At 31.8% G+C, this 21,870-nt stretch overlaps 1 protein-coding gene across 1 annotated transcript in view; it reads right to left on the bottom strand.

Moving 5' to 3' along the window:
- GUCY1A2 (guanylate cyclase 1 soluble subunit alpha 2) overlaps positions 1 to 21,870 on the bottom strand; it is a 407,956-nt gene that overhangs the window by 7,256 nt on the left and 378,830 nt on the right. Inside the window, exon 7 of the mRNA XM_074304357.1 lies at positions 20,253 to 20,407. Within this exon, the coding sequence (XP_074160458.1) occupies positions 20,253 to 20,407 (155 nt within the window). The remainder of the gene's footprint in view (positions 1 to 20,252; positions 20,408 to 21,870) is intronic.

Raw genomic sequence — 21,870 nt, 5'->3', positions numbered from 1 at the left:
AAAAAAAATACCTACCACATTTGTTCCCTCTTACTGCCAAAGCATCTCAATTCAGGCATTTTTCACTTCATACCTTCAATAGCTTCCTCACTATTCTTTCCCCAATGATTACTTTAAATCTAACCTACCCAACATAACTAATGTAATTTTCTTTGTTTTACTTTTATCATTATGATCATTGAGTAGTTTCCTGTTTTTTATAAGAGAAAGTTCAAATTCCTTTACTATTAAAGATCTTCCACAATAAGCCTCTTAACCATACCTCAAGCATGATGTATAATTATTCACTCTCTAGAACCCTTCAGTTTACTACCACTCATTATTGTCTTAAATGACAAAAAATTAGGTTGTACTATTTTAATTTAGAAAGCATAGTTTGGTAGAGACCTTGATAATATGGAGAGCATTCAGAGGAGGAAAACCAGATTATATCTGGAGATAACATTATATAGGAACTAGCTAAACTAACTAAATTGTTTGGCCAAAGGAAGAGAGGAGTTTGGGGCAGCTAGGAGGAACAGTGGATGGAACACTGGGCCTAGAGTTAGGAAAACCCGAGTTGAAATCCAGCCTCAGACATTTACAAGTTATGTGATGATGGGCAAGTCACTTAACCCTGTTTGGCTCATTTTCCTCATCTGTAAAATTAACTTGATAAGGAATTAGCAAACCAATCTGCTATCTTGGCCAAAAGAAAAACCCTAAATAGTATAAAAAAAAAAATCAGACTTCAATGACTGAACAACAACAAAGAGAAGATTTTAGGGCTATATGGGTTATGGTAATTATTTTCTGGCATTTCTGAAGGGCTATCACAGGAAAGGAGGATTATATGTGTTCATGTTCTTGTCTCAAATTTCCTCTCACTTCAGTCCATTCACCAGAAAGGTATCAAAATTATCTTTCTAAAATGCAAGTCTCAAGTCCCACATAATAACCACCATTCCTGTTACTGCACCCCCATTCAATAAATCCCAGTGCTCTCCATTAACTTCTAGGATCAAATATAAAATCTTCTATTTGATGTTTAAAGCTCTTCATAATCTAATTCCTTTCTTCATTTCCAATCATCTTAAACCCTACTCCCCTTCACATACTCAACAATTCAACAACATAGACCTCCTTGCTATTGCTTATACAAAGCACTCCATCTCTCAATTCTAGACATTTTCACTAACTTTTGACCCTGCATGAAATTTTCTCATTCTGCCTATAGGTTTCCCTCTATACTTTTTAGATCTTCCTCTCTCTCTCTCTCTCTCTCTCTCTCTCTCTCTCTCTCTCTCTCTCTCTCTCTCTCTCTCTCTCTCTCTCCTTCATGTGTATGAACATTAAAAACACAAAAAAATGCCAAACCTGTCACACAAAATATATTGATTAACACTCCAACAGATCTAGCCAATTAAGCATGTGTGGGACAGATCAGATGCAAGATCCCCTCCCCAATTATAATCAGAGACATCTTCAGGTACAAAGAGAAAGCCTTTATTTAATCCCTGAAGGGAGAGGCCCAAATACACCTGGGAGCTGCCCCAACTCTGCCATATGTGTCTGGAACCTGGCCAGTTTCCATCTTGTCTGGAACTTAAAAGCAAAAGACCCGAGCCTTCTCATTGAATAGACTAAAAGGACATAACCATCCTTGACCAATGGTCACCAATGCTGGCTGCTTCCCACCCAGGTCACATCACTTCCTGCAACTTCCTGAATCTCAGGGTTCAAAATTCATCCCTCCAGAGATCAAATTGACTCTCCACGGTCCCAGTTCTGGAAACAGAGAACATATGACTGGATACTGAGAAATACTTCATCCAATCAGTTTCATCCAAGCCCTGTTTCAATTCCAGTTTCCTGGGAATGTACTGAATATATCTACCTTAGTTTATCTGCTGGACAAACAAATGAAAAATTTTAATAGTGTCTGAACTACCATCCTAACTGTAATATTTCTCTTGTGTATAGGAAATATCTCTGTTTGAAATAAACACAAATCTCACTTCAAGAGCAAGCAGTGTCAGAAAAAAATAAAACAAAATCTAAGGTCTAAATATTGCAAACAGCAAAGATTTCCTCTTCTGCTAGAAGGTGCCTAGAAAAGTTGAGGGAAAATACTTGTTGATGGAAGTAAGATGGGTTAGAGATATTCTTAAGTATCCATGAAGCCCCAGAATACTTTAAAAAATGTATTTTGGAACAATATATTCTACTCATCAAGAAAGAGAGGAAAGAAACAAATCAATAAAAAACAAAAGAAACAATATAAAAAACGCAAATAGCTCATTTACTTTTTCTCAATGTGACTTTTATAGCTGCACTTAAAAGACAATATTAATGTTGCTGTCTGTAATTGGAAAAAGAGGGACATAACTTAAAGAACAGCTCAATTTTTTCCTTTAGGGAAAGCATATTAAGTCATTTTTCTTTGGTGATTCTTTTTCTCTTTTTTTAAAAGATGGTATTTACTTTTGTGTGTGTGTGTCTTTGGGGAATCAGATTAGATAATCAATACAAATAGATTGAAGATACCAACAATTCAATAAAATATCAAGCAACAACCTTAGCTATATGTTTATGGGAAGAGAAATGTCTAAAACCCCTTTAATATTCTAGACTAAAGGTTTTTATATTATAATTATTAAAGCTATCGGGTTATGGATTTGCTCTGCCTCAATGTGCAAAAAAAAGAGGAATGCAAAATATAACTTGCTTAAAAAATTTCCTCACAAGAATATGAAATAGATCATGCAAAACTCAGATTTTGATAACTGATTTCACTGCCAACTATCAAAATGACTGGGTTTTTAAGTTTTCTTAAACTATATATAGGTTATGTATTCTTGCATTTCAGTCATTACAGAAAAATATTAATACATAGATAATTGAGGTATGTCCATGCAAAGGTAAAACTTCTTTAATGGAATCCTAATTCTCCCCCTGCCCACCTTGGCTTTCATTATATATTAAAAATGCCATTGTACAGAAAATATTTTTGGCTCAGGATATGAAACAGGTATTTATGAGTTCCTATTTTAATATCAGATGGCTACTTTACCTGAAAAATTGTTCCTAGTGGTAACTGTTGAGTCCTAAGGGAACATGTTCAGAAAGAGGCCCCTAGATTTCTATTGTCTACTAATAAAAAATACAATCAATATAAAAGAACTACTTTATAACATGCATCTGCAATTTTTTTTTTTCCAAAAATCACATTTATGGAAGTTAAAATCCCTGGGCTTGGTAGCAGGAAGTGGCATTATCTGGAAAGAGCCTAAATTTTACTGTCTAAGCTATATTGTCTGAGGCAAGCAGGGAGAAGTGTTGATTATTTCAATCTTTTGATTTTAATTAGGCCTTTTGTTATCTTAACTAGGCCTTTGTTCCATGGGCCTTCATTGAATTCCTTGTTCAATTCCTTGCAATGACAAATTCTACAATTATCCAATTAAAAAGCCAGGTTATGATGTCAACCTCCAAGGTCATTTTTCCCCTATAAAAGAGTCTGGGGCCAGCTAGGTGGTGCAGTGGATACAGCACTAGCCCTGAAGTCAGGAGGAACTGAGTTCAAATGTGGTCTCAGATTTAAGACTTCCTAGCTGTGTGACCCTTGGCAATTGCCCTAATTTCCTCAGCAAAAAAAAAAAAAAAAAAAAAAAAGTCTGCCTGTATGCATCCCAATCTCCTACTAACTGTTATTAAGACCCTAAACCCTTTTAAGGTTAGCCTTCCAGTCAATGATATAATCCTTCACTAGCTATTTAGGAATTTACCTCATCTTATGCCAATGTGGGTTCATTAGGAACCACATACCTTATGGCAGCAAGTTCTCTAGGGATTTATCTTTCTCTGAGTTACATCTAATTTATTTTAACACACTTAATAAGCATCATAATGGCTAACTCTTTTTAGAGATAAACTGCTTACTAAGTTTCACAATTGCAAAAACTCCCTTTTGGAACTTCTGCCCTTTTCAGTGACATAATAATAAAATCTTTGTCTCTTGATTTAGAAAAAAGTCTATACCTATAAATTCTTTTGAAATTCCTTGTGACCCTGGCCTAAAATCCCAATATGCTTTTGGACTCATGTTTCTACTCCCCAGAATTTGATGAACAGTTTAAGGAGAGTCCTGAAACCACAATATATTGTGAGAGTTCAACACTGCTGTACCCCATCATTTGGTGACCCTGTACAAAGAGAGTCTGACTGTAATACTTACCTCATCAATATTATTACCATAATGGAAAAATCAAACAAAATAGAACAAAACGTAGCCACTTCTTAATATCATCATCACCATCATCATTCTCCTGTCACATGCACATATGTTAATATACTTCAAGGTTGAAAGAACTCTAGAGGACTAAGGAGTCCTCTGAGACAGTTAAATAATTATATTTCTTTTATATTAGAAAAAACTGGGGCTCTGAAAGGTTAACCTATTTGACTTTTCTAGTGAATGTAAATTCTTTGTATTTTGTTTTTGTATCCTGGTTCTTTATTATAATCAGTGTTTATTGAATTGAATTGCCTGTGGTTATGAGAGTATGACACATTTGGGCTTGGGATACAAGCAGCCTTTTATCACCTCTTACCCATTACCTGAGGATGGAGGTGAATATGGAGAAATGGTTATCTTGTAGTTCATACTTGTTATCTACAGAACCTTAAACAAAATATAAAACCAGTCTGAATTTTAAAAATACAACACATAACACATTCTTGCACTTGAAATAAGTACTGATTTTTGCTCATGGATGAGAAGAATTAGTTGGACAGTGCCTAAGGTAAAATGGAACAATTATTAGAAGTCAAATATAGGATTTATATAAGAGGTTTTCTCTTTTCTCCCTTTATGTTCATTTTAAAATTTCTGGCTCAAATAATATTAAATTAGGATTATATGGTTAATAATAATAATAAATTAATTAATAATCATTCACATTTTTGTAGTACTTTAGGGTTTGTAGAGTGCTTTTATTCAATCAATCATGTGAGGTAGACAGTGTCTTATTATCCTCATTTTATGGGGAACCATGGATAACATCAGATCTGACTCCTGCTTCTGGGTTCTTTCTATTAGAGTAAAGTCTATATATAAACGCAATATTTAATGTACTCATGTGTCTCTGGGAATACTCTACTGATATTACTTTCCAAATTAGCAGATTCTACTAATTAGGTTAGAGATGATGATACAGCTCCACCATGCTCACTAGTTTAACTGTTGTTCCCAATAATAATTTTCATCCCAGAGTTCTATCTCATTTTGAAGCTCATCATTACTCCCCTATCCATTCAATTACATTTCAGGACAACTGTAATTTTTAGCAATTTTTTTTTCCTTCTATTGAATCAAAATTTGCTTCCCTAGAAGTACTATGCATATGTCTAATTTTGCCCTCTCTAGGGTATATGTAAAACAAAATTAAACAGCTTCTTTATAACTACATGGTAATCCTTCAAATATTTTATTACTATTAAATCTTTTCTATAGGCCAAACATCTTTGACATGATTTCGAGTCCCTCACCATTCTAGTTGCCCTCATTTGAATATAGTTTAGCAGCTATGACTGCTTCTTCACACTACAAGCTTGTAATTCTTTATAATTCAAAAGTTTTATTTACAAAATTATTTTCAACACACATCTCTTTAAGTGGATGCTATTTTCCCCTTTAAGCCACACATGGTACTTTACATTCTCATGGTTCTCTTAGTTCTCTGACCTCTTTTTCTCTATCTCCTTTTCTTTTTCCTCTTTTTTCCTATCATTTCTTAAAGATGATGTTTCCCAAAGTCCTTTCCAAAGCTCTCTCTACCCTTTTTCCTTTGAAGATTTTATCTACTCCCATACTTTTGGAAAAGTAATTCCATTCATCTTACTGTTCTTGAATTAAATAACAGTGGTTCTAAATGCCATTTTTGGGACTTTATTTCCAGTTCCTTTAGTCTCAGATCATTTTGTCTTTCTCCAAGTCAAATTCACTAAATGTGAATTTTGGATAGTAGTGTCAAATGTATTCCCAAATTAAAATGTCCAAAACTTTGACAACTCTTTTTGAGTTGCTATATGATAAGGATACCTTCTTCTCTTCTGCCTCTATACTGGCCTACTCAGCAATCTTATCAACTTCCATGGAATTAATTATCATTTCTATGTAGAAAAACTTCATACCTATAAACCCACCTCTAGTCTTTTCCTGAGTTCTGGTTAGCTAATTATAAGTGCTTATTTCAAAACAAATGTCTCAAACTCAATGTACTCAAAATTTAATTTTTCCTTTTTTTGAAAACTTACCCCTATTAAAAATGTTTCTATTTTTGTCAAGGGTACCACCATTCTTACAGTCAAATCAGGTTTTTCAACTCTGGTACCACCTTTATTATTTTATTTTATATTTTGGTGTGTGTGAGGCAATTGGAGTTAAGTGACTTGCCCAGTGTTACACAGCTAGTGATTGTTAAGTGTCTGAGGCCAGATCATCATTTTTTTCTACCTCCATAATATTTCTTATATCTGACCTCTTCCTTGTACTCAGACATCTACTTACTTAGTTCAGGCTCTCTTTGTATTTCATCTGACTAATCTGATCAATCTTCACATAGCTGCCAAGGTGATTTTCCTAAAGCTCAGGTGCACCACATCTTCCTAGTCAAAAATCCCTATTGGTCCCCTTTTTTTTCCAAGATAAAAGATAAATTTTTTCATTTGACTCTTAAAATATCTTACCATTTAATCTTAAATTCCTTTCTAATTTTCTTGTATAGTATACCTCTCATTCTATGTATGATCAAGCTAAACTAGCTTTCTTATACTACAAACAAAGCCAACTCTACTGTCTACCAATTATACCTAGAGTCTGGCTGAAAGGGCCACACTGACCTTTATATTTTGTATGATATGTAAAACTAGAACTTTTATAGAATTTATTTTTATTATTACTCACTATATTTACTTATCACCTGTTTAAAAATTATTTGTTTGAAACTTTACCTGCCATTGGTTATTTTTCCCCATAAGGAGTAACTTTCTAGTTTTCAGTATAGATATGTGTTATACTAGATAAGTAATGTTAATTTTATATTTTTCTCCTTATATTTTAAATCAATTAACTGATCTATGCCTATTTATTGTTCTATATGGCAATGACTTCCATTAAAAAAAAAAAAATCTGAGTTGTAGTGTGAATAGCAGGTAGTCTGTGGAATATATTCTTTCCTCATTTCTGTTTCTTAAAGTCCTTTGGTTTTTATTTTTTTTTTTCCTTTAGTACTCTGCTTAAGCATTATTTTTTTACATGAAGACTTTTCTTTATCCCCCTAGTTACTGCTTTTCCCTTCATCTTGTATTTGTTTAGCATATACATATATATGTGATCTCTCTTAGGTTATAAGCTCTTTAAGGACCCAGTTTCCCTAATTGTCCCATTTAGTTACTCTGCCTCAGGTTATAATCATTCCCCCTCAATGTTTGATAGGATAAAGGTCTTATATCTTAGACCTTAGGCTACACTTATTCCCTCTTAATGTTTGATGGGATTAAGGTCTTTATCCATTTTGGACATCATTAGAATATCAGGAGCCTCTCCTGTACCTCCCATTAGGTCATCCTAAAGAACATACAGATCTTGACAATCCGAAAGGATCTGGAGATATGATATGTGATAATCAATTGAAAGAACTTGAGATATTAAGTCTGAAAAAGAAAAAGGAATATTGAAATAGAATTGGACTGACACTGGCAGTTTCATGCATAATCCTCTTCTTTGGTTATACTATATTTGCAAAAATGTTAATTTATTTTTGGTTCATTGCAGTTTAGAGAGGAAAGGAAAAGGAAAGGAAAAGGAAAGGAAAAGGAAAGGAAAAGGAAAGGAAAAGGAAAGGAAAAGGAAAGATAAAGGAAAGGATAAAGGAAAGGATAAAGGAAAGGATAAAGGAAAGGATAAAGGAAAGGAAAAGGAAAACCTATATGCCTATTCATCAGACATTTAAGAAAGTGGATCTTTTTTAGATATGGAATGAATAAATGACCTGAGTTCATTTTCAAATGTTAGATTGTGGATTATTTCAACATGGTTAGAACCAACTTTAATTATGCTAGGTAACTGGGTTAGCCATATGTTATATTTTGTCTCTGGCTATAAAAACATCTGGCTCAATCCCTTTCTAGTCATTTTTTTTCTCTTATTATATCTTTAATTATACTATGTACAATTTTTCTTTGATTATATATTATAAGTTACTTAAACCCGATATGTCTGCATCAGTTGTCCTTTCGGTAACATAGTTTTGTTTTTCAGTGTGTCATCCTATGGTCTGTACTCATATGCTAATATCAAGGAAATATTGGAGTTTAAAAGTTAGATATTTGTTTCTGAGAGAAGCATAAAGTCATTAAAAGTATCATGCAGTTTCTTAAATGTGATAGCCTCTGGGTTCAATTGGTAGAGATAAAAGGAGGATACAAGTGAGAAGAATAACAAGACTAAAAATGAAATTGATGTATTGTACAATGAGAAGGTATAAATAATAAAAGTGTATCCCCTCATCTTCAACTTTTCTGATTTCTCTCAAGTATCATCTAAAATCCCACCTTTTTAAGGAAGCCTTTCTAGATTCCTTTTATTTCTAGTAAAATTTCAATTTTTACTTCTGTGTTTTATTTCTGTAGGAGACAGTTTCTTCTGTGCATGATATTTCTATCTTTTACTGATAAATGTTGTGTTTATAGCCACCTTCATTCTCATTCATTCCAAAGAAAAAAGTTCTGGACATTATGAACTGTTTATGTACATCATTCCATCAGACTGTGGAAGTGAAGTAGTGATTTATATTAGGGATAATATAGCATGTGAGCAATCTCTGTTGACTATTTTCCATTTATACAGCATAGAGCTTCTTTATACATATTTATTTGTTCTTGGGTTGTCTCTTCTATTAGAATGTGAACTCCTAGAAAGCAAAGAGTGTCCATTTGTCTTTCTTTTTTTTTTATCCCTAGCACTTAGCACAGTGTTTGGCACATAATAGGCACAATAAATGTTTCATTGACTAATGAATTGCAATCTACACCATCACGAGGTGTACTCACCTCAGAAAGAGTCAAAATCCTACAAAGTATGAAAATCACTAAGTTTAACACTCTTTTCTTCTCTTCATTCAAAGAGAAGTGGAGGACTGAAACAGATATTTAAGTAAATTAGAGTTTTGTTCAAACTATTCAGGTAATTCCCTTTTAATCTTTCTCTAGCTTTTAAAGTCTTCATGTACTGTGGAAATCATAGCCAGGGAAGTAATAATGATCAGAAGACTGTGGTTTAGATAGAAATCTTCTCTGTGAGACGGCAATTCTAACATGATCTCAGCTTCAATCTGGGGTTCTGACTCAGTTTCTGGCTGAATGACTAAGAACATTTTAAATAGCAATGTGGGCTTGGTAGTTAATGTTTCTGACCCAAGTAGCAAGCATTCATCAATAGGGTTAATCATATGGAATTTGAGGATTAGCTATAGTCAGAGACATCCATTTCCTTATATAAATTTGAATGTATTATGAAAGTGTGTGGTTCATAGACTACTAGATTTGAAGTCAGGAAGACAAGGGTTCAAATGCTGCCTTATACTTTTACTAGGATCCCACTATAGAAAGGTTACTTAAACTCTTTATAGCTCAGTATTCTGATCTACAAAATGAAAGAGTTGAATTTCATAACTTTCAAGGTCCTTTTCAGCTTTAATCCAGGGTCAGTTGATTCCTAGTACCTTTGCACTAACCATTCCCTTATGTCTGGGATAATTTCCCTCCTCATTTCATGGATTCTCTAGCTTTGTTCAAGTCTTAGCTAAAATCCTACTTTCTGCAAGAAGTCTTTTCTAATCCCTCTCAATGTTTATTATACCCTCCATTGTTTTCCTTCTTAAATTAACTCCACTTTACCCTTATCTGTACATATCTTCTATATACATATTAACTCCAATTTACCCTTATCTGTACATATCTTCTGTATAAATAGTTGTTAGAATGTTGCTTCCCCCATTAGAATGGGAACTCTGTAAAAATGAATATTTCTCTTGCATTTAATAACTAAAGTTACTGTATTAGGACCAAGGTTTTTCCTTTTTTCTTCTTCCTCTTTCAGAAATCAACCAGTCTGGGAAATCTACCTTAAAGATTTACTTAACACAAGATCTGATGAAATAGTAAAAGGAATTCTAAATTTGAGCTATTGAGTATACACCTGCTCATTGTGTTTGTTTAGACAGATCTGGGAAAAATGTTGAGTCTCCCTATTTTCAAGATTGGTGATATGGAAATTAGTATCTCTTTGACTAATATCTGGGTGATCTAAGTCATGTATGACAAGAACCTCATTTTAATGTATCTCACCTCCCATTATGTTAACTAATCAGAATTGATTGACACCACCCAGAAACATCTACTCTTCAAAGGACATATAAACTGTGATTCCACAGCCATTATGGATGTTTGGTCTATGAAAGATGGACAAATGACCATCCTTTTATTAATAAAATGCTGGCATTATTTTAAAAATGATTACATTACCCAAAAACTTCCTTCAAACTGTGTCATAACTCCTTGACAGCTAGAACTGGTTTTGCACTTCCTTTATTCCTAAGACTTAGCAGGATCTGGCACATCATAAGTGCCTAATAAATGCTTCATAACTAAGACTTTACTCAAAACTTCCATCAGCACTATTTTCCCTAGTAATGAAGGCTTAGCAAGTTTGTGAATTGAGCAGGAAGGAAATGAAGAATTATATTGCTTTACAGAAAAAAATTAACATATATATATAGATGTGTGTGTATAAATATATGTATATATTTATATATATATATATATATATATATATATATATATATATGTGTGTGTGTGTGTGTGTGTGTGTGTGTGTGTGTGTGTGGTTGTATGTGTTTAATATCTTTTTATCAACATTTTTTCTGATTCTGTGCTTAGTATTCATGGTTAGTATTTAATATAGCTTAGAAAAGAGTTGATAAAATGAAAAATGAACAGCCTATAACATCATAAAGAAGACCATCTGCAGATTAACAGAAACAAAAAGCTTTTGGTGCTAGGTATATTTTCACATCAGGATGATTAAAGAATCCCTTTGTATTTTTTCTGGGCATATCATAAGTGAGAGTAATTAATTCTGCTCTAGCAAATCATTCTATTATTCATGCAGATCCAAAACCTGCTCCAATTATCCCTAATATAAGTCATTACTTCAGTTTCACAGTCCAATGGAATGATGTTTACAAACTATTAGTAATGCATAGAGCTTTTTCCTTTGGAAAGAATGGGAATGAAGGTGGCTATAAACATCACATTTATTGGTCAAAGATAGAAACATGCACAGAACACGTTCTTTCCCATGGAAATAAAACATAGCAAAACACTTCCAGAAGGAAATGAGTCAGACACATATATAGCAATATTATTCACTAACTGGAAGTCTGGATTAATAAAGATCCTTGTGGAAATGTTTTATACCACAAATTCAAAGCAAATATGATGGAAAGTATAATGACAGATTTTTAAGACTAACTTCATTTGGCTCTAGTCTTTCAAGTAACCTATGAATGTAAAAACTTTATGCATGTATATTTCTAATGTATTTCTGCTTTTTTAGTTTTAAAATAAAAAAAATACATAACAAGAATTTTAACAAAATGCAAAAATGCGTATATTGTTTTATATATCTTATTAATTTATAATGCCTAATTATATTTCAGAACCATCTAAAAGAATTTCTTTTAAATAGCTAGGACAAAAATGACTTCTTATTTCTAAGATATCTATCTAAGTGACAAAGTGGCAGATTCCTGAACCTCAGAATGTCATTCAAATATGGCCTCAGAATCTTACTAATTATGTGACTTTGGGGCAAATCACTTAGCTTCTATTTGACTCAGCTTCCTCAATGGTAAAATGGGGATAATAGTAGCACCTATCTCTGAGGATTGTTGTGAAAATTAAAAGAGATAATATTTGTAAAGGATTTAGTACAATGTCTGATAAAGTGATTGGTTGTGGGGTGTGTGTGTGTGTGTGTGTGTGTGTGTGTATGTGTGTATGTGTAGTTAGTCATAATAAAGGATATGTCCAGAGAGGTTCAAGTCATATATATGTGTCCTTATATATCATTTTCAATTTAAAAGCACAACTAATTAAATTCATTCCTTATCCATAATCTCCTCTGGAACATCATTGAGAATATTCTATCCTCTCTTTTAAGGTCTCTTGTGATGGGAAAAAAAAAAAATTGATAAATATAAACATACTCATAAAAGTCAAACTTTTATCAGAATTAACTAAAGCACATTTTGATCTATTAGGCAGCTTTTCTTCTTATTCTAGCTTGATTGATTTTGTTTGCAAAAAAGTCTAATTTTATGTAGTCAAAATGATTATTTTTTATTATCTTTATTAATAAGAACACCTTCTCTCATTAGCCTCCATCAAAGTTATGTGACTTTTTAACATTTAATTAAAGCTTACCATAAAAATAAAATACCTCATTTTTGCCAAATTACCTCTAGTATTTTTTTTAATAATTCTTATGAAACAGTCTTTTTATCTCATATTTTATGTTCTTTAGCTAATTAAATATTGGATTGCTATTGATTGCATCTAAAAGCCTTGATTAATCTAGTCCACTGAACAACTTTTCCATTTTTAAAAAATAGTACTAAATAGTTCTGGAGATTGTTGCTTATTATTAAAATTTTAGATGTGGTAATTATGTTATGTATCCTCTTTTTTCTCTTATTCGTAACCTTTTGAGAAATTAGACAGTGTTCTTCAAAATGAATTTTCCCCCCTAATTTGAAAAAGCAACTCCTTGACAGTTTGATTGGTATAGTATTAAATCATTAAGTTAATTTAGATAGTATAGATGTTGTTATTGTATTGGCACAATAGAATCCTGAAAAATAAATCATAATTTTCCAAATATCTCTATAATAAAGAAATATTATAACTTAGCAGGGTAATTTCAAGGTTTTCCCAATTTATACAAATTTTGAAAGGAGTTTTTCATAGTTCTTTTCTTAATTTTTATTAGTACTACATAGAAGTAGTGATAATTTTTTTGGCATTTATTTTGTATTGTGCTACTTTATTGTTCTAAAATGTTGATTAGTTTTTCATTGATTCTCTGGGATTTTCTATATAATCCACTACAGGGTCTAGAAAAGGGAATACATCTACCTCCTTTTTATCAATATTTACACCATTAGTTTCTCTTTTCCTTTATTGTTAAAGTTAGCATTTATAAAATCATGGCAAATAGAAGGAAATCTTTTCTTTAAATAGGAGGCTATGCCTTCTTTTCTCCTTAAATTCTGGAGAAAACTCCCATTGTTTGACCACTGCAGATAATAGTGCTTCTTTGCTTTTTAATGTGGCCTTTTATGTGTTTTTGGATATTCTTTCTTTCCTTCATTCTTTTCTTTCTTTTTTCTTTCTCATAAAGTCCTAGGCTTTGAATCAGGAACACTTGAGTTCAAAACTAATCTCAGTCATTTACCAGTATTGTGGTCCTGGGTAAGTAATTTAAATTCTACATCAATTTTCTGAATTGTAAAATGGAAAAGTAATAATAATACTTACCTTTCAGGATTGCTGTGAACAGATAGTGTTTGTAAAGCACTTTGAAACCCTAAAAACCCTATATGAATGCTAACTATTGTTATTATAGTAGAAGGAAGAAGAGCAAAAGGACTGTGTGGCATGCTTAAAATAAGTATTTTCTTCATAGTTTTCAAACAATGGGTGTCAGAAGTCTTTAAAATATATTTTTCCCTTAGTCTATTCTCCTCTGTAATTTCTTTGCTTTGCTTCTGTTTTTATTGGATTAATTTATTTTTGAAAGAATAATCATAAATTTATCTCTGATTTTTGTATTTCTATCTAAATAATTTTGCAAATGGGATGCCTTTTCTTTTATGAATTTATCTATCATGTTTTTTAGGACATGTATATGTGGTATTATTATATCATATCTATGATGGCTTTCAGGTTAAGATCATAATCAACAAACAAGCATTTACTCTGTAGCAGCTAGCTCCTTTTTTCTTCCTCTTAGTTTTGTGAAATTTTACTGTTATATTATGTTTTATTATGATTGAATGTCTAATTTTAATTTGTTTAATCAATCAACAAACATAGAAAATTTAATTCCAATTCTTCATTTTTCCTTTGGTATGTCTTTACTTATGCATTTTTAAAACAGAGACAAATTTCTTAGATCTCTTAATTACTACTTTCTCACTTCTAATTTCTTTTCCTTTTTAATTTGTTTGGAAATGTAAGTTTCTACTTGAGTATTATGTGCTTACATGTTATTTTAAAAAGTAATATGTATAATTTATTATGTATTTTAAATAGTATAAATTGGAAATGTGGTTTCATATAACATTGTCAAATCAACAGGCATATAGATAAGAACAGGAAGAGGGGGAGAGATGAATATAAAGGAAATACATTCAAGATGGGGCTACTCATAAACTTGGGAAAAGAATAATGAAGAAAAGGTTAAATGGGGGAGGGAAAAGGAAGAGTAATAATGAAAACATACATGTCATTCTCTTATCCTCTCTATGTGGGTCATATATAATAAAGCTTCTAGAGGAGGGATTTTCTTTTTTTTTCTTCCACAACCATCTGTTAGCACAATGGTTGTATCATACTTACTGATTTTCCCCCCCTTTGTTTGCCTGATTATTTAATTTTATCTGCCATTGAGGAGTCTTTTTATGATTAGACTTACCACCTTGAGAAATTAATTCATAAATGAACCAATATTGTATTTTAAGAGATATAGTTTCCGAAGACAGGGTCCTGTCCAAGTCTATATCTTCAAGTTTATCATTTGCCTATCCCACAGATAATATTGCCACTTTTGGAGTTAATATCTCCTCATTTTCCATCAGCTGGAAACTCTCAATGGTCCATGAATTCTCTATCCTCAGAAGGTCTTTGTATGGCCAAGGTACTTACCATCCTTCTAAAAAAAAAAAATGAATATAGGGTCTTTGCTATAGGTGTACTTTATCAACATGACAGTTTATTTCCTCATTGAAAACAATATCTTCTGCCTGCTTTTCCCACCTTGGGGTTCTAATATTGTTACCTTCTCTAAAATCACTTCTTATCACAGAAATTAAATGCTGTTTCTACTCAATTGGTGGGCTGGATTTTAACATGTGCCCAAATGGAACAAGAAATACCATACCATGGCACATATTTTCGCTTATGCTCCTTGTTAGAAAAATCATGAATTTGTCCTAGAGATTTTTTTTTTGGTTTATGTTTCCCTAGATTAAAAAGTATGTTACATTTTAAATGTTCTCTTTTCAAATGTCTATAGAAATGGCCAAGTAGCAACATTTTATCGTGGTGAAAGGGCATCTTTTCTTAAATTTTTTATTGCCATGTTCATAGCATATATATAAAGAAATCACCATGAAAATAACTGTATGTTACAAATCAGAATCTGTTTGAAAATGAAAAGAGAGAGATTCATCTCCATGCTTATATAAAATATTCACAATATTTTTTTAGGTCTGGTCATTCAATCATTTTCAAATCTAGCTAATTTTACTCTGATAAAATGTCATCTCTCCATTTTGTGAATATTTTGCTAAAATCTAATGACCTATATGTATATCTCTCTGATCTATCAGTCATGTTACTATATCAAAAAATTAAAAAGGAGATGAGGTTGGATTAGCATGACTTTTGGATGTATGGGCTTGCTTATTGTGTTGGCTTTTTGATTATTGAATAATTTTCTTCTTCCTTTTCTGTTTCTGTCTCCTTTCTTATTTAATTTTGATTTATGCTTTTCATTGAGATATAGGATTCCTATTGTGGAAATGCCCTCTACCCAAGAAATTCAGTAATTTTACAGTATCCTGTAGTCTTATAGCATTCCCTGTGTCACTGAGATGAATTACACAGTAAATTTACAAACAGGACTCAAACCAAAGTATTCTGGACTTTGAGGCTGACCCTTTAACCACTGTAATATGATGTCACCTGATCCCATGTATAGGCATTTGAAAACATAACATTTTTTCTCCAAGGGGAAAAAAAAAAAAAAAAAAAAAAAAACAATCCCTAGGATAAATTTAGAAAGAAAATGTTCCCAAAAAGTCAGAACATGAACATAGATTTTGAGGTAATTGAAAAAAATACAAGGCAAATCATCTGACTATAAAATGAGGTAATAGTGACTACTCATTTCACTTCATTCAGACACTGATTCTTTTTCTGGATAGTTTTGCTTTAGTCATTCAAATATTTCAAGTATAATTTGTTTTTGGACTGAATGAATTCAGAACATTGCCTCGATTTTCTATAGTACCTTATATGTTTTAATATAGTTATACTTGATTATAGGCAAAATCACAAGGAAGACAAAGTGGGGGAAAAATCTAGGAATGTCAAAAGAAATGAGGATAAAGGCAAAATAAAACAGAATACAATGAGAACAGAGCTCACTGGCAAATATTCTTTTATGCTTAAACAAATGAAAACCAAATGAACAAAATTTGCTTTTGTAATCAAATATAGATGCAAGCAAGGTAGAGAAGATATGATCTCATTCCCTTGATTCAACCTATCTTTTTAATGAGCAGTTTCATACTAGCAAAAAACTAGATAGAAATTTCAAAATGTCCAGATAATATTACCTATTTCATGTGCTATCTGTTTTTTTTTTTTTTAACAGAAGGAATTGGAATTTTTTTCATCTTAGTAAGTCTAATAGTTTCATTTTAATTTCCATTTCTTAATTTTTTCCTAAGTGTTATTTTATCTATCATATTTCTTTCCATCCAGAAGTACCAACAATTTCATTTCATTTATATCTTACAGAAAATGAAATGAAGGAGGGATATTGTATCTTTGATACTTTTAAACTGTTAAATCACCTTTTAGTATGGGGACTAGAGCATTTTTATTGATAAACTTCATAGAATTGGTAGTAAAATATTTTTAAAGAAAACATATAAAAGTGAAGATCTTTAATTATACCTATGAATAATGAAAGCTGGTAGAAGCAAAATTTGAATTTATATCAGAAAATAATAATATCCAAGTTTCTAAATGGCATTAGATCACTATTGTAAATGAATTGTTATTTTTATATTTAAGCATTCTATTATTTGTTACATTTAGTTTCCCAGGTCAAGATTGCCTGGTATAATGGATAAAGAGCTAAACATGGAGTTTGGAAGAATTGGGTTCAAATTTTGCTTCTGACACTCACAAACTATTTAGGCAAAGGCATGTTACATTTGTGAACCTGTTTATGCCTCTGTAATTGGATATAATAGTATTTAGAATAACTATTACATAGGGTCATTATGAAGTTCAAATTAGATAATGTTTGCAAGTAATTTCATATACCTTAAATCACATTTTATAGCAGAGTCTACAAACAGCCATTATAAATCTTAAAGCTCCCAAACAATCATCCTCTGAATACGTGTTCAAATTTTCTATCTTGGGCCAAAGCAATAGATCAACAGTACCTACAAAGAAGCATAAAAAAAGTCTGGCCCATAAGACCAATGGGGTGAACATATCTGTGTCCACTCATTGTGTGGTTTAAGGGTTATAAATGGGGATGTGATCATAAATGTTTAATTACCTATTTTTGGTATGTGAAGGAGAGTAGACATAACAATTTTTTTTTAATCTACATGATTAACATTTTCTCCATCATTTTCTTAATCCTAGATTATTCATAAAACCTCAATTTGTTGTAGCTGCCAATTTTGGGGGTAAAAATAGTTGCACTGAAAATTTAACAATTGCCTCACAAGTTGGTATGAGTTGATTCCAGAATACCACTGATAAGATCACATTACCTATTTCCTCATATCTAATAAAACAAAAGACATGATAATACCTGCTTGGGTTGCTTCATAGTGGTGGTAGGGTTTAATATTAGAATTAAGAAAAATTTCTTGAAAAAGTTTAAAAAATTAGCAGTTAAGTAACTGGGAATTCATTGCAAAAGTCCAAGCAGCCTTGCTAAAGCCCTGATATATGAGTTGAAAATTTTAAGTTTCAAAATCTTTCTACTGCTTTTATCAGCCCATCAATAACTTTCATTTGATTATTTCATTTTATAGCTATTTTATGTTTCACACTTTTCATATAAATATGAATATTCTTTTTTTATTAGCTATCATAACTCAACTTTATGCTTTAAATAAAAAGAAAAAATAGCTTTCTATGAACCATAACAAATGAAATATATAACTAATAGCTATTGCTTGATATTTGGACAAAGATCTCACATTTTTAAAAAAAATCATTATTTGTAAACTTTTTTTTTAAAAAAAGCCACCATGTAAAAGGATTGAGAAACATTCTATACTATCACCTTTTTCAGTATTATTCTAGTCTCTTCATAATATAGACGTCACTTTAACTTCCTTAAATCTTTGCCAGCTGGTTCTACCAAAATGAAAAAGTCTGAAACATACTGACAACAATGCTCTCTAAAAAGACTCATCATTGCAGATGAGCATAATGCCATTTTTAATGTTATTTTAAAGCATACCCTCTATTTGCTCTCCTCTTTATACTCTTAAGTAATCTGGACTTTGCAAAAAAAAAAAAAAAAAAAAAGTTTTATTTCCCTTTTTCCATATTACAAAATGTATCAACATAACTCTACCATTTTTTTTCTTTTGTTCATTATTCCAAATTTTTTTTTTAATTTTCATGTTCAAAAGCTATGATTTTTCAGTAGTCTTTTTTTTTTTTTTTTTTTTTTGAGAATTTGAAATTAAGAGTTACAAGCTAGATAAAGTATGGTTGTAATTAAATGACTGACACAGCTGCATAGAATTGCTACAGCTGAATAATCCTCAAGTATAAGAAAATGTGAAAACAATCCTCCAAACAGATCCTATTCTATAGTAAAATTAATGGAAAGTAAGTTTTTTTGAAGTTAAGAAAGGTGCTATATTTCTGGCACCCAGAGCATTGCCTGGTACAAGGTTCTTAACAAATATTTGTTGATTGGTCTTTTAAAAAATTAACAACTGAAGCAGAACCATATTTACATATATGTAAGGATGCATATCACACACACACAAACACATACACACACACACACACACACACACACACACACATACACACACATATATCTTTAAAATAATGATCAGCATTCATTTTCCCCCAAATGTCACAGAACTCATTACTTAGTTTCAGATATTCTCCAAAAGGTTAACTATTTACAATCATTCTTTTCTATCTTTGGGCTTTTCATTTCCTGTAACATTAAGATGTTTCAGTAATGTGTCCTATCAATACAAAAAATATGTGGCATATTTAAATGAAATGAATTGGATTAAAATTCATGGGATCTGTGTGTGGGTCAATCATTTAACCATTCTGGATTTCAAAAGTTTTTTTTTTTGTTTGTTTGTTTGTTTTTTTAATTATAAAATGAGGGTTTGAACTAAATGACCTCTAATGTCTCTTTCAAGGAAGAAAACAAATAAACATGGTCACATGCCTTAGCATAGAGATAAGTCTACATTCTCAAAAGCTATGCAAATGGAACTTCTGCACTGGCAGATTCTATGAGGCTGAAGAAGCTTCTGGCAGACATCTGGTGATAGAACAGATTTCTGTTATCCTGAAGCCAGGCTAACTAGTTTGGCAACAATCCTTCCAAGTTTACTGTAGTCTGATGAATGTTTCAGCCTCATCCATTTCTAATAAATAATCAAATAAGGCATCAAGGACTTGAAATCTACATTGACAAAGAGAAAAGCCCATCCTCAACCAAGCATCTCTTAAAATGTTAAAAATAAATACTGGGAACCATTTGTTAAGTCTAGAACCTCTTTTCCTCCAGTTGTTTTTCCTAGTGTAGGTCTGACTTCTACAATCGTGTGCTCATCTTTAGCATAAATATCTAAGCTTCACCAAAAACAAAACAAACAATTAAAAAAAAAAAACAATTCTAGGAAATAACAAGCCTATGTTTAGGTCTGTGCCAAGATAGTTTTCCAATTTGCCTTTCATGAATATTAATAAAAGTTTGTCAGAATCTTTGTTCTTCAAACATTGGGTTGATCTATTCAGTCTGTAAAATAGCAGAAGGAATGGATTCAGAGTATTATGGAGAGCAGGATAGCAGATTGAGGAACTACCCTGGTCCAGATGGGTGAGTTGGTCACACTTACTGGTAAGTTGTGGGGCTGACATTGATGCGTCGTGGATGGCTGCCTGATTCAAACTTGCTGGCAAGGGTGACATTGTTTCCAAACAGGCAATATCTTGGCATTCTTACACCAACAACTCCAGCCAGGACAGACCCTGAGTGAATCCCTATCCTCATCTGAATAAGAGAGATAGATACATACATAGAAGAGAGAGAAAAAGAAAGAGAAAACATATGTAAATTTTCATTTTCCTATGTGAGCATTAGAATAAGAAGTATAATTAATTACTGAAAATAATACTGAAAAAAATCTTTATTGTATCTCAAATTCAGTTATGATCTAATTTCAGTTAACGAATTCAAACAATATTTACTTTAGACACCTTTTACATGGCAAATGCTGTTCCTGGAACTGAGAATAAAAAGATAAAAATGAATGAGTCCCTGTTCTCAAGAATACAGCTGTACATATATAAGTATACATTAAATACATACACAGCAGCTTCAATATGGGGAGAGAACTAACATTTTGGAAAGACTTCATGGTAATTCTTAAGAACCTAAAAGTAACTAGTAATTACCCTAATTTTCTTGAATATTTTAATACTTCAAAAGATCTGTGATTTCATGGGTGTAAGTAATCTCTCCCATGAAATTACTCAGAGAAAGATGGTTTCATAGTTATTACCAAAAAAAAAAAAAAATCAAACAAAAACAACAACAACAAAACAAGGATAAGTTTGGGAGATAGTACTAGCAATTTTGAGGGAGGGACATCCAGATATATCCAGTATGAAGTACCATTTGAGCTACAAGGAAATAAGCATTTAAGTATCTACTATGCTTAATATTATGCTACTAGGCACTGTGCTAAACATTTTACATATATTATCTCATTTGAATCTCATAGCAACCATGGACAATAGATGCTATTATTATATGTGTTTTATAGTTGATAAAAACTGAGGAAACCAGAAATTAAGTGATTTGCCAGAGCCATGACAGTAAGTGCCCGGGGATTGGTTTGAATTAAGATATTCTTGTTTTCAGGACCAGCACATTATCCACAGTAATATCTGCCTTCTCTTTATTTATTTTTTGTTATTTTAAAATTTATCTTATTATAAATTATTATTATTAATAATAAATAACAAATTATTAAAAACATATGCATAGTTAATCTTTCAACATTGACCCTTGAAAAACCTTCTCCAAAATTTTCCCTCCTTCCCTCCACCCTCTTCCCTAGATGTCAGGTAGTCCAATATATGTTAAATATGTTAAAAGATATATTAAATACAATATGCATATGCATATTTACACAGTGATCTTGCTGCACAAGAAAAATTGGATTTAATATGAAAAAACCTGAGAAGGAAAACAAAAACGCAAACAGACAATAACAGAAAGAGTGAAAATGCTATGTTGTGATCCACACTCAGTTTGTATTGCCCTCTCTCTGGATGTAGATGATTCTCTTCATCACTGAACAATTGGAAATGGTTTAAAATCATCTCATTGTTGAACAGAGCCATGTCCATCAGAATTGATAATTGTATAGTCTTGTTGTTACTGTCTATAATGATCTCCTGGTTCTACTCATTTCACTTAGCATCAATTCATGTAAGTCTCTCCAGGCC

This window comes from Sminthopsis crassicaudata, chromosome 3 (assembly GCF_048593235.1).
Source record: "Sminthopsis crassicaudata isolate SCR6 chromosome 3, ASM4859323v1, whole genome shotgun sequence".
NCBI classification, from domain to species: Eukaryota; Metazoa; Chordata; class Mammalia; order Dasyuromorphia; family Dasyuridae; genus Sminthopsis; species Sminthopsis crassicaudata.
Note: the sequence above shows the minus strand (reverse complement) of the source record. Positions and strands in the feature narration are given on the sequence as shown.